The sequence below is a fragment of the Nycticebus coucang genome, chromosome 16, assembly GCF_027406575.1.
Source record: "Nycticebus coucang isolate mNycCou1 chromosome 16, mNycCou1.pri, whole genome shotgun sequence".
NCBI lineage: Eukaryota > Metazoa > Chordata > Mammalia > Primates > Lorisidae > Nycticebus > Nycticebus coucang.
In genome coordinates, this window is record NC_069795.1 from 48,587,299 (window position 1) to 48,601,551 (window position 14,253).

At 38.3% G+C, this 14,253-nt stretch overlaps 2 protein-coding genes across 4 annotated transcripts in view; one reads left to right on the forward strand and one right to left on the reverse strand.

Moving 5' to 3' along the window:
- Positions 1-14,253, forward strand: part of CMSS1 (cms1 ribosomal small subunit homolog) — a 359,212-nt gene that overhangs the window by 112,891 nt on the left and 232,068 nt on the right. The window lies entirely within an intron of this gene.
- The window catches only part of FILIP1L (filamin A interacting protein 1 like), a 286,443-nt gene that overhangs the window by 106,174 nt on the left and 166,016 nt on the right, over positions 1-14,253 (reverse strand). For both annotated transcript variants that reach the window (XM_053564693.1, XM_053564694.1), the window contains exons 2-3: positions 1,330-1,591; positions 446-619 (exon numbers count right to left, since the gene is read on the reverse strand). In XM_053564693.1, the coding sequence (XP_053420668.1) occupies positions 446-619; positions 1,330-1,581 (426 nt within the window). In that variant the 5' untranslated portion in view covers positions 1,582-1,591. The remainder of the gene's footprint in view (positions 1-445; positions 620-1,329; positions 1,592-14,253) is intronic.

Here is a 14,253-nt window from a genome sequence, read left to right on the forward strand (position 1 = left end):
TATATGCTTTTCAAAACTCTATTTCTTAAACAGTTCTTCAGATCATTTTCATTCATGCTCAGAATTTCTATGACATAATACCTAGCATTTTCAAAGAAATTAACCTCTATGGTAAACTATCTGTTTTTTATTATAGTCTGGATAGCCTTCAAGTCCTCAAAAGAAGTACATACACTTTTGTCTGTGGCAGGGGCGAGGGGTGTGTGGATTCTCTTGCATTTGGTAGTTTTTAGTCTGATGTCAAGAAAAACTTACGGGAAGCATCCTGTCTATGATTAATTCCCCTTTTCTTTCCTACAGAACTTTGGATAGATCTTAAATGTACTGGAAAGTAAAACTGTAAACAATCAAAAAGGAATTATTGGTCATGCTCATCTGCCAGGCCTAGTGCGTGGATGGCTGGTGAGCGTCAGCCTCCCTGGTGCACCCCGGATGAGGTACATACCTCATTCATCGGTTTCTCATAGATGTCTTCCTGCCAAGGGGCAGATTTTGCTTGAAAAGCATCCCGCTGGAGAGCTTCTAACACCTTTTTTGGAGTGACAAACCCATACTGAGCTTCTAGCAAAGCCAAGTCCATTTTTTCAGCCTTTAAAATGCCTATGACTTCATCTCGAGCCTGTAGGAACAAAATGTATTTCAAAAAGCTTCATTGCCCAGCAGTCTCAGCAAGTAATTTTTGTGATAGTTGACGGTGTTTTCTCTTCTCTTTCAAATATAAACGAATCATATTTGGTTTATGGCACCTTTTGGAAAAGGTATCAAAGCTATCTCCCTTCATCTTTCTTACAATCTAACTGCACGTTAATGATGTTTTAAAAAGCGATTACATTTTTTATTATATTTGACAAGTCGATAACATGGTACCCCTCAAAGTGTTGGCATTTGGGTTTTCAGGGCATAGGAAATACGATTCTTCTACATGTGTAGCAGCTGTTTTTAGATTTTAATAATGCCAGGGCAAGCCTGGATGCCAGTTCACATGAGGTACAAAGCACCTATTGTTGTTTAAAACAATCCATAAGTCAGCTGTCTGGCATTGACATTGCCTGCCGTCATGTCCCTGTGCACCAAAGCTCCTGAGCAGAATAGGCAGAGGAAGTGCCCTTTCCCAATATGCATGCCAGTCGTATGTCATAATGATAGCCCTTTTGGATGTAATTAATTGAGCTCTGACTTGGTAGAAAGGAACTCTATGTACACTGATGCTTTGCTTTCACATACACACAAATACAAACCACAGATACCTATTTCTGTGGCAACAGGCACACCAAATTCATAAGCAGCCTTCCCCTTGAAGCGTGCTAGGCATAATCCCAACCAGCTGACCTGCAGTTCTCCCTCTAGAATGCTGAGGAGAAATAACAGGTCATCTCTTGAGAGGTCGTCTGCTTGGCAGCCGTGACCACCATGTAGCTTCTCTGACTTGGGACACGGAAGGATTTCGTCTGACTTGCCAATGGGGTGTTCATCTTGCTTTCCGTGCTTCATGTCCTCAGACTCTTGGAAGCTGCGGTCTTTCATATGTCTCGGGAATTGCTTTTGGGCTGTGCCCTCAGTTTCATTGCTTTTGGAACGCATTTTCTAAGGCCTGGAAGAAGGGAAGACAATTTGTAACTCTTAATGGAAGTGGGCTTTTAATAAGAGTACCTACTACTGCTTTAACAAGTCCTCATTCTTGTTATATTTACCGTAGCCCAAAACTCAATCTTTCTGATGTCTGTCTACAACAGAAAAGGACATTAGTAGATTCATAAACCACAGTCTTATTTACATTTCTGCTTTTTTTTTTTTTGTAGAGCCGGAGTCTCACTGTACCGCCCTCGGGTAGAGTGCCGTGGCGTCACACGGCTCACAGCAACTTCTAACTCTTGGGCTTACGCGATTCTCTTGCCTCAGCCTCCCGAGCAGCTGGGACTATAGGCACCCGCCACAACGCCCGGCTATTTTTTTTTGTTGTTGTTGTTGCAGTTTGGCCGGGGCTGGGTTTGAACCCGCCACCCTCGGCATATGGGGCTGGCACCCTACTCACTGAGCCACAGGCACCGCACTACATTTCTGCTTTTAAAGTCAACATTTTAAAAAATGTGTTCTGCTTTGATTAAGGTCACTTATGTCCACAGGTAAACAGACTGTGTTTGAACTTCATCCAGCAAGCATTCCACCTCAGGGGCCCAGGTCAGACCTCCAACCAAGGCCTAAGGACTTACTTAAATTAAGATGCACTTAACATCATTGTAAAATGATAAAATTGTTAATTGTTCTAACTTTCTTCACATTCGTATTACAGTATTTCTTTTGAAATTGAAATTTGAAATTTCTTGGGATTTTTTTATAGCTGTTTTGTTTTATATTAATTTTTTAGCCTTTGTTGTATTAGGATAGAGGTGTCAGAATTACTGCTTCACAGTACTTTGGGTTATTTTGTTATAAAGGCAAAGTCTAATGTTAAAGGAATAAAGGATTGGTCCTAGCTGTATTCCTGACATTCTGCGGAAACTCTAGATCTATCCTTGGATAAATTAAGGATTTATTACATATTTAGGACACTCTTCTTCAAAGTAGAGACACTATTGTCTAAAGTAATCTGCTAAATAAACTAACATTTTATGGACTTGTTCACTCCACATCTGATTATATGATTATCCCAATTAATTTATAATCGGAAGAAAAATTGTTCAGCTTTTGAGATTTCTAACTAGAAAGAGAAAAACCAGTTGAGCTTATACTGTGTAGTTGACTCTAATAGCAGACTAATGTATTATTAATTTTACTCTTTGTCAGTACAAATCATGAAACTTACCACCGGTGCCTTTCAGTTTATAATATTTCTTAAAAATCTAAAAAACTCGGGCAGTGCCTGTGGCTCAGTGAGTAGGATGCTGGCTCCATATACCAAGGGCAGGTTCAAATCCAGCCCCAGCCAAACTGCAACAATACCAAAAAAAAAAAAAAAATAGCAGAGCATTGTGGCGGGTGCCTGTAGTCCCAGCTACTTGGGAGGCTAAGGCAAGAGAATTGCCTAAGCCCAAGAGCTGGAGGTTGCTGTGAGCTGTGACACCACAACACTCTACTAAGGACAACAAAGTAAGACTCTGTTTCTAAAAAAAAAAAAAAAATCTGAAAAACTCAAGCATGCAGAAAAGTATGGGAAATATAGTGAACTGCTACATGGTACCACACAACTTGTAAAATTTTCATAATCTACTGTATGTGTTAGAAAACATTTTTTTTTTTTTTAAGTAATGTTTTATAGATGCAAGGCCCCTGTGTATCTCTTCTGGAACCATTCTCTTGCCTTTCTACTCCAGAATTAGCCACCATCTTAAATTTGGTATATATCATTCCCATGCATATTTAATACTTTCTAAGAATAGGTAGATAGCTGGATAGATGGATGGATGGATGGATGGACAGATAGACGATATGTAGTATTACTTCACGTTTTCAAACTTTATATAACTGGTATATTGGATGTATTTTTCTGAAACGTGCTTTTATACCCTATATTTTTGAGGATTTTTTCTTGTTCCATCTTACTGTAGTTATGATAAAGTATTTTGGTTGCACTATAATAATTCATTACATGAATAGTCCACCATTTATTTCTACATTGTACTGCTTTTTCCAGTATTAGAAAAAATGGTGTATGAACATTCTTGCACATTTTTTTCCTTGTATATATACATTTATCCTGGGAACATTCTTTAAGGCAAAGGAGTAGGATTATATATGTGTATCTTCAACATTACTATACTAGAGATTATTGCTCTCCTAAGTGAAGCACTAGTTAATAGCAGAGTATGAGATTCCCATTGCTTCATATCTTCATCAACACTTGCTATTATCAAATTTAAAATTTTTTCCAGTTTGATGAGTGTGAAATGATATCTTGCTTTTTATATTTTTAAAATTTAATGTAAGTGATTTTTTGTTTGTTTGTTTAAGATATTTCCCAGGCTGGTCTCAAACTCCTGGGTTCAGGAGATCTTCCTGCCTTAGCCTGCTGAGTAGCTAGGACTGTAGACATGACCCGCCATTCTTGGCCAGTAGACTGTTAATATTCTTTGCCCATTTATCTTTTTTATTGTTTGTCTCTTTCTTTGAGATTTGTAGGAAGTTATTACATATTCTGTAAATTACTGTTTTGTTAATTATATGTTATCTTTATATTATCTTTTATCTTTTCTAGTCTATGGCTTGTATTTTCACTTCATTTATTGTGGTTTTTATGGAATATTTAAAACTACAGAAGTTCTAAATTTTAATTTAGTTAAACTTATCAATTTTTAAATTTTTTTTCTTTATAGTCTTCTCTGAAAACTGAACTTGAACAGTGGCAGTATAAAACAGTGGCTGTCAAGGACCATGGGCTCAAGAACCACTCTGCCTGAGTTTAAATTTCCTCTCGATTATTTATTGGCTGCAAAACTTTGGGCAAGTTACTTAATGCCTGTGTACCCCAGTTTTCTGATTTGTAAAATGGGTATGACAGTAGTAGAATGGTGACACTGGCAACCTAAAGTTACTATGAGTATAAAATGAGCCAACAAACACCAGATGTTTATAATATGGTACAAAATTAGCATTCAATAGAGATTAGCTTTTATTATTATTATTACTAATTTTTTTTTTTTGAGACAGGGTTTCACTTTGTCGCCCTCAGTAGAGTGCTGTGGCACCATAGCTCACAGCAACCTCAAACTCTTGGGCTCAAGCAATTCTCTTGCCTCAGCTTCCCAACTAGCTGGGACTATAGGAGCCCGCCACAACACCTGGCTATTCCTTTTTAGAGATAAGGTCTCACTCTGTCTCAGGCTGGTCAGGCAGTCCACTCTCCTCAGCCTCCCAGAGTGCCCAAATTACAGACATGAGCCACGACACCTGGCCTATTAACTTTATTTTTATTCCCCAAAATTTCACAGTGAGTTTACATTAACTATGTACTTATAGTTAGATATAAATATATTAACTATATCTTTTTATGTTGAAAAAATTTTTCATGAAGGAAAATAAGTTTGATTATCTCTTTGATCTAATGAAATGTGAGCCATGTATATATATAAAAAAAAAAAAGATTGAAAGAATAGCTTTGCATCTCCGCTGGGTACTCCATTTAAGAAATAATTCTCACCAGTTCCAGCTTACTAGCTCCATTTGAGATGACCTGAGTATTGGGACAGAGGAGGAACCTTGAGGACTTCATAGCCAGCCAGCCAGCCAGCCATACCTCCATTCATCCATCCCTTGCTTCTCTCATCCTTCAATGAGTATTTATTGATGCCCTACTGTATGTCATATACTAAGTCAATTATTTTGGTATGGCTCCCTTTTCTCAATACAAGTTATGCAATTTTATTTAAAAGGTTTATGGAGACAATTCCCAAAACTGAGGTTATGAAAATGCACTTAACTAAGCAGAAATCAGGTGAAAAGAATTCTGTGACAAATCAGCTGTGGGACTTAATTAAGGCACTCACCCTCTCTGGCCCCAGTGTCTCAATCTGTGAAGTAAAGGAGTCTGATCCACATATCCCCTGTGATGTGTATGATTCCTGCCACTGTGCCTTCTGACGTAAGTTATCCATAGTATATGTAGAAGAGATGGATTTTGTGAGTTTGCCTCTTACTGGAAATCTTCAGAAATCTAAATGCTACATGTAGATGTACAATAAACCTGTGTCTGAAGATTTCTACCAGGAGAGAAATTACAAATAAAATATAATTCTTAAGGAAGTAACCCCAGTATTAACTTTCAGCTAATAATTATTTTATAGCCTCCCCCTAATCAGGCTATAAAAGCAGGACTGAAAGGTATTTATTGTTTCATATGTTTATTATTTTTAAGTTTTGTCAGTAACAAACCAAATGTCAACTGATACTGGTCAGACGTCTTGCCTTGACGTTATTTCCTTCTGGAGAAATTTAAAACATTTACTTTCAAAGTACTAGCAAGGTACATAGTGTGTTTCCTCTACAACTTTACACCGTTTCTCTCTTCCTTCCGTCATGCATTAGATATTGGGAAGAAAGGCGGAAGTAGTGTTAACCATAATGATAGCTAATACTCACTGAATACTTATAATGTACCAGGCATTCTTCTAAGCATTTTACATCTATTAACTCATTCAAGTCTTATTATTATTTCTACTTTATAGAAGAAATGAAAGCACAGGTTAAGTTATGGAATGCTGCATTGCTAATAAGTGGCAAAACTGGGATTCGAGTCCATCCAGGTAACCTCCCTTCTGAACCCATACTCTTAAAAATCATACCATAATTCCACTATGCCATGTTGCCTAAGACAAATGCATATACCAGTAAAGACACCCTGTCTGAAAATTATTTATAGCCTTGCCAAAGAAACTGTTTAGAATAAATCCAAAACCCATAAACAATGATCAGTGATACCCTGTTTCCCCAAAAATAAGACAATGTCTTATTTTAAGGTGTGCTCCCAAAGATGCGCTAGGTCTTATTTTCAGGGGATGTCTTATCTTTCCTGTAAGTAGGTCTTATTTTCGGAGGATGTCTTATTTTCGGGGAAACGTGGTAGTAGTTGTAACTGGCTCTTCCCTTGGTTGCCAGGAAAGTATATTTGTTTGAGAAAAACAAAGACAAAGAAGGTACATTTTTCTGCAGGGATGGGAGGTTGGAGATGTGTGGGAAAAAACCCATTATATTTATATTTATTTATTTATTAAAAATGTTAATGCACTATCATTAATATGCCTATTATGTGCTTTATGAAAATATATTCAAAAAGAAAAAGAAAAATTATATGTGTGTGTCTGCATATATATATATTTTCTCACTCTTGTAATGTTGTCCTGAGACCACCATGTTGGGAAGCCCTGTGTAGCCTACTGGAGAAGGAGCCCTCATGGAGCAGGAGCAGAGATGACGTGACCCAGCAGCCAAATATGTGAGAGATCCCATCTTAGAACACCTAGCCCTAGCTATATATATGGTATTTCCAATTATCTTTCCCCACTCCATTGTAGTTTTTTGAACACCTGGGAATACTCTTTCTCTTTCTCTGGGCATTAGAAATAATGGAAAGTTATTACTTAGATTAGATGTATTTAAAACAGATAAATACTAATGCTGCTTCCATTCATGTCTTCTATCTTTTTAATCTCTGTTTATCTCTTGCCTGATGTATCTGACCTGGTACTCTATACAGAGTTGTTGTTCAGTAGAGCGGCTGATTTCCTCCTTTCACTTTGTGTGTGCACTGTCTCAGGTATATGTTACTGTTTAACGAATAACCCTGAAACTTCCATGGAAGCTAAACTGCAATGATTCAGAATTCCCTGTGATCAATCCATAGCTCCAACCTTCTTTCAGCAATACTCGGGCTAGGTGTTCTAAGATGGGATCTCTCACATATTTGGCTGCTGGGTCACGTCATCTCTGCTCCATGTGGGCTCCTTCTCCAGTAGGCTACACAGGGCTTCCCAACATGGTGGTCTCAGGACATTATAAGATTGCAAGAATTGAAACTCTACAGTCTCATTTTATTGGTGAAAGACTATCACAAGGCTAATGCAGATTAATAAGCAAGAAAATAGATTCCACCTTGAGATGGAAGAATTTGCAAAGTCACATTGCAAAGGAATAGGAAGCCATTGAAAAAAGTCCACCACACCTACAGATTCAGATTTCTATGAAAATCTAGTTAAAGACCAGTTAAAAGAGGGACAAAATATATTTGGTTCTTTACTTTTCTTAATATCCTGGAAGTATCTAAGGTGGTTTGTTGGGCTGTTTTCTTTTCTTTGTTTTGTTTTGATATATCTATGATGCATTTATACTGCTTTCCTCTTACCTATATATTCCTACGTAGAGCAATAGACTAGTGATAAGAACCAACTTGTATTCTACTGCTAATCAACAAGGATTCCTCTGCCCCCATCAATTTTATCTAAGGCATGCCTTCTAGAATACCAAGATGAAGTTTCTATTTACCATGGCAGTGTGTTAAGCATTGTCCATATTAGCTTCAGGCAGCCCCGAGCTGCAGCGGAAGTCTACCTGGTACACATCCTACCTTTCTCACTGCACTGTTAAGTTGGTGTGGGTGAAATATGACAGGAGAGCATAGGTCATTTGCCATGGATGGTGCGTGTCAATATAAAAAAGGAGTCACTTAAAGCATTTTTTTAAAGCATTTTTTTTTTTTTTTTTTCAGTTTTTGGCTGGGGCTGTGTCTGAACCAGCCACCTCCGGCATATGGGGCCAGCGTCCTACTCCACTGAGCCACAGGCGCCGCCCTTAAAGCATTTTTATACTGTGCTTGCTATTCTTTTTAGAGTGATTATAGTTTTTCTGAGACCACCGATTCTCTTTGAGGGTTGGAGATAGAGTGGGCATCAACATTCTTTTTTTTTTCTTTTTTTTATTAAATCATAGCTGTGTACATTAATACATTATGGGGTACAATGTGCTGGTTTTACATACAATTCCAAATACTTTCGTGAAACTGTTAACATAGCCTTCACCACATTTTCTTAGTTATTGTATTAAGATATATTCTACACTTAGTAGATTTAACATGCACCCTTATAAAATGCACCATAGGTGTGGTCCCACCAATTACCCTCCCTCCATTCATTCTCCCCGCTTCCCTTCCCTCCCCCTCCTCTTTCACCTTCATCTTGGGCTGTAGTGGTTTATAGCTTGCTTTCTGGTTTTTTTGTTTGTTTGTTTGTTTGTTTGTTTGTTTTTGCAGTTTTTGGCTGGGGCCAAGTTTAAACCTGCCACCTCTGGTATATGGGCCAGCGCCCTACTCCTTTGAGCCACAGGCGCCACCCATGGGTTATAGCTTTCATATGGAAATGTGGGTGCTTATAAATTGGTTTCATAGTAGAGCTGAGTACATTGGATACTTTTCTTCCATTCTTGAGATACTTTGCTAAGAAGAATATGTTCCAGCTCCATCCATGTAAACATGAAAGAGGTAACGTCTCCATCTTTTTTAAGACTGCATAATATTCCATGGTGTACATACCACAATTTATTAATCCATTCATTGGTCAATGGATACTTGGATTTCTTCCATGACTTAGTAATTATGAATTGGGCTGCAATAAACATTCTGGTGCAAATATTTTTGTTATAAAGTGATTTTTGGTCTTCTGGATATATACCTAGTCGAGGAATTGAAGGATCGAATGGCAGGTCTATTTTTAGATTCCTAAGTATTCTCCAAACATCTTTCCAAAAGGAACATATTAATTTCCCACCAGCAGTGCAGAAGTGTTCCCTTTTCTCCACATCCACGCCACCATCTATGGTTTTGGGATTTTTTATGTGGGCTAATCTTACTGGAGTTAGATGATATCTCAAAGTAGTTTTGGTTTGCATTTCTTTGATGATTAAGGATGATGAGCATTCAACTACAAAACTGTTAGACATGATTAAGGAATACGGCAATGTCTCACGTTACAAAATCAATACTCACAAATCTGTAGCCTTTATGTATATACCAACAATAGTCAAGCTGAAAAAACAGTCAAGGACTCTATTCCTTTTACAGTAGTGCCAACGAAGATGAAATATTTGGGAGTTTACCTAACAAAGGACATGAAAGATCTCTATAAAGATAACTGAAACTCTAAGAAAAGAAATAGCTGAAGATGTTAACAAATGGAAAAACAGGGCAGCGCCTGTGGCTCAGTGAGTAGGGCGCCGGCCCCATAAACCCAGCCCCAGCCAAACTGCAACAAAAAAATAGCCAGGCGTTGTGGCCGGCGCCTGTAGTCCCAGCTGCTCGGGAGGCTGAGACAAGAGAATCGTGTAAGCCCAAGAGTTAGAGGTTGCTGTGAGCCGTGTGATGCCACGGCACTCTACCGAGGGCGGTACAGTGAGACTCTGTCTCTACAAAAAAAATAAAAATAAAAAAAAAAAACAAATGGAAAAACATACCATGCTCATGGCTGGGAAGAATCAACATTGTTAAACTGTCCAAGCTACCCAAAGCAATATACAATTTTAATGCAATCCCTATTAAAGCACCACTGTCATACTTTAAAGACCTCGAAAAAATAATACTTCATTTTATATGGAATCAGAAAAAAACCTCAAATAGCCAAGACATTACTCAGAAATAAAAACAAATCAGGAGGAATCACACTACCAGACCTCAGACTATACTATAAATTGATAGTGATCAAAACAGCATGGTAATGGCACAAAAACAGAGAGGTAGATGTATGGAACAGAATAGAGAACCAAGAGATGAACCCAGCTCCTTGGGTCATTTGATATTCGATAAGCCAATTAAGAACATTCATTGGGGAAGAGACTCCCTATTTAACAAATGATGCTGGGTAAACTGGCTGGCGACCTGTAGAAGACTGAAACTGGACCCACACCTTTCACCATTAACATTAACACCATAGACTCTCACTGGATTAAAGATTTAAACTTAAGACATGAAACTATAAAAATACTAGAAGAAAGTACAGGGAAAATTTTTGAAGAAATCGGCCTGGGTGAGTATTTTATGAGGAGGACCCCCTGGGCAATTGAAGCAACACCAAAAATACATTACTGGGATCTGATCCAACTAAAAATCTTTTGCACAGCCAAGAGCACAGTAAGTAAAGCAAGCAGACAGCCCTCAGAATGGGAGAAGATATTTGCAGGTTATGTGTCTGACAAAGGTTTAATAACCAGAATCCACAGAGAACTCAAACATATAAGCAATAAAAGAACAAGTGATCCCATCTCAGGGTGGGCAAGGGACTTGAAGAGGAACTTCTCTGAAGAAGATAGGTGCACGGCCTACAGACACATGAAAAAATGCTCATCTTCCTTAATTATCAGAGAAATACAAATCAAAACCACTTTGAGATATCATCTAACTCCAGTAAGATTAGCCCACATTACAAAATCCCAAAACAATAGATGTTGGCATGGATGTGGAGAAAAGGGAACACTTCTGTCTGCTGGTGGGAATGCAAACTAGTATGTTCCTTTTGGAAAGGTGTTCAGAGATCAGTTAGGGATCTAAAAATAGACCTGCCATTCGGCATTCGGTCCTTCAATTCCTCTACTAGTTCTTTATCCAGAAAACCAAAAATCACTTTATAACAAAGATATTTGCACCGGAATGTTTATTGCAGCCCAATTCATAATTGCTAAAGCATCAACATTCTTGCTGCTTAATGAGGTGCTATTCACATTGGATTTGCGAACAGCCCAGTCGTGTGCAGACTTCTGGTCTGCTAAGGAGTGTGTGTCTCCACATGTTTGCAGTGGTGGAGTTTCCTTGCCCCTCTGCCAACAACCACAAAATGATCAGTAATGAGAAGTAAAAGTATCTAGAGGAAGAAAACAAAGACATGAATTTCGTGATATGCTCATGCTTTGTATTATCAGTGACTTCATTGTTTCTCTTGGCAACTTTGTAATGCATCTGTGCTCGGCCCAGAAGTGCATACTAGGATAAAGAAAATTTTGTAATGGCAATAGTGGTTTGGAATTTTTTAGGTTACAAAAAGGAAAAAAAAACAGTAATAGAAAGTTACTTTTGTTTATACCAAATAATGATGCCTTATGCTTTTCATAAAGTGCTGGCATAATACCTAATGGGTTTGCAAGGAGAAAATCTGCTTAGTTGTCAGTTTAACAAGCCTAATGCATTGTTGTTCGTGATTCTCAGAGCTGTGGAATGAATGATGGCATCCAGGAATATAGACTGGGAATCAGGAAACCTGGTTTCTGATCCCAGCTCTGCCTTTAATTAGCCAGGCACTGGGTTGCCACTTATAAAATGAGGATATTGGGCTAGGTTGGCCCCATTAGGTCATTCAGGATGGAACAAGGACAAGGGGTTCTTTCCCTTGACCTCTGGCCTGTCCTTGTTTAACCGCTAGCGGATCCCCTGATAGCAGAGTTGGGCCCTAAGACTAGATGATCTCGGAGGTCCTGGGATTTCCCGCTTTAGAATTCTGTGATTTTCTGTTGTCTTGTCTCTATGGAGACAAATACAGTGCAGTTGGCGGTGAGAAGTGGATTCTGCTTTGTTTTCGAATGGAGTGATGACCTCAGTCAGGTTTTCGTGGGTTTAAGCTGGTGAAAATTGTGATGAATCTTGGTAAGGATGTGGTCATGCAGAAAAAGGACGAGAAGAGAATTTGCAGTTGTTTATTTTACAGGAGATGGCCAAATATAAATAGAGCCCTATTATACTTATCATCTTCCCCCAAACGCACATACTCCTAGCCAACTCCTTACTATCAAAGTTAAATTTTATATTATTTCTATTAGTCTTGTACATCCATAATTGCGTATTCTACACAATTTGATGCTGTTTAAACTAATTTTAGTCATTGTATACCTATTTATTTTCATATTTTAATTGTAGAAGAGATATGTGACAAGAGGATGTTTTGCTTATAATCAGGTAACTTGGGAAAGCTTCAGTAAAAGAAATCATTTTTGATCTTGATCATTTAATATGATAATATAAGTAGTCAATCAAAACTACTCTAATTTAAAGAAGAAAATAATAGTAGTAATGATAGCTAACATTTATTACTTACCATAGACAAGCTATTCTAAATGCTTTCCTTTGATTAACTCATTTAATCCTTACTAAAAAATGCTCAATAATTATCTCCCATTTTGCAGAGAAGGAAACCGAGGCTTGGAGCTGTTAAATAATTTGCCAAAGGTCATACTATTAAAAAGTGGCACCATCAGGTCCTGATTTGGGTAGTCTGGCCTCCAGAGACCACTAAATGACTATGCTGTATCTACTTAGGTCCTTGAAGAAGACTACATAGGAAAGGAAAAATCTTGGTTTAACATTAACTTATTCAACACTTAGGAAATACCTACTATGTCACGTATTGTGTAAGACAATATTTTGTTTTAACTAGCTCATTTTCAGTTTGGACCAATAGTCCATTTGCTGAATTGAGTACCCAGAAGTATACAAAAATCTAAATAACAGACTTGGAGCCTGTGGCTCAAGCAGCTAAGGCGCCAGCCACATACACCTGAGCTGGTGGGTTTGAATCCAGCCCAGCCCGCCAAACAACAATGACGGCTGCAACCAAAAAATAGCCGGGTGTTGTGGCGGGCGCCTGTAGTCCCAGCTACTTGGGAGGTGGAGGCAGGAGATCACTTGAGCCCAGGAGTTGGAGGTTGCTGTGAGCTGTGATGCTACAGCACTCTACCGATGGCGTCAACTTGAGGCTCTGTCTCAAAAAAAAGAAAAAACTAAGTAACATAAATTCACAAACCCCTGGCCTTTAAGCAAATGGTCTATTAGGTAAAAATGTTTTGTTTTCATATGCTACTTATATGCAGAAACTCTATTTGAATTTCTAGTTATTCTTAAATTTTAATGTGCTTTCCTCAACCATTTTGCTGGCATCTTGAAGTGGCAGGAGACTTGTCTTAATAGAAAGAATATAAGATTGTGAAATCAGAAAGACCTGAGCTTAAATCACAATGCCAGTTGTTAGCTACGTGGCCTTGGACCTTGCCAGCCTTCAAATGTAAAGTGGAGATAGTGGTACTTGACAATGGGCTTATTGTTCACACCCTATGAGCACAGAACCCTGTTATTCATGTCTGTATCCCTGTGTCCAGCCGAGCTGGACCTCAGCAGGGATTTATTGAGTGACTGAATCATACAATCCTCAGCAGAGTAGGAGCTGCCTCATGGTAAAAATGATTCATCTGGCTAGAAATGTTTTAAAACGGTATTGAGACTCTAGTGAAGTAACTGTATATAGAACACTTACCACATGACGGCCATTGTTTTAAGTGCTTTATGTATATTATCTTAAAGAGTTTTGGCCTGAAGTAATGAAAAAAACTGTAGGAAAGCGTGGTGATGCCTGTAAGAGATTTACCAAAAGCAAAGAAATTAATATGAATTTGAGGGCAGCACTTGTGCCAACAAACAATTTGGACAATGTGAGTGTGGGTATGTATTTGCTCTCTTGTGATGGGTGGGTGGGAAAGAGATGTTAAATCCATATCGCTTATTAGAAATCTCCATTTAATTTCATTGAATTTTGAAACTTCTGATTGTGTATACCCTAATGTGCTACCCCTCACCCCCAGCCTCCTTTACACACACCCTCACATGCATAAAATGAGCTGAAGTAAAAAATCCACTATACTCCTCTTTCATTTGACGGTACCCATGACCATCGTTAGCCCTGTTTTTAGGCATGTGACATTTTATTAAGCCTGTGTCACTTAAACTTAATTGGGTGGGAAATT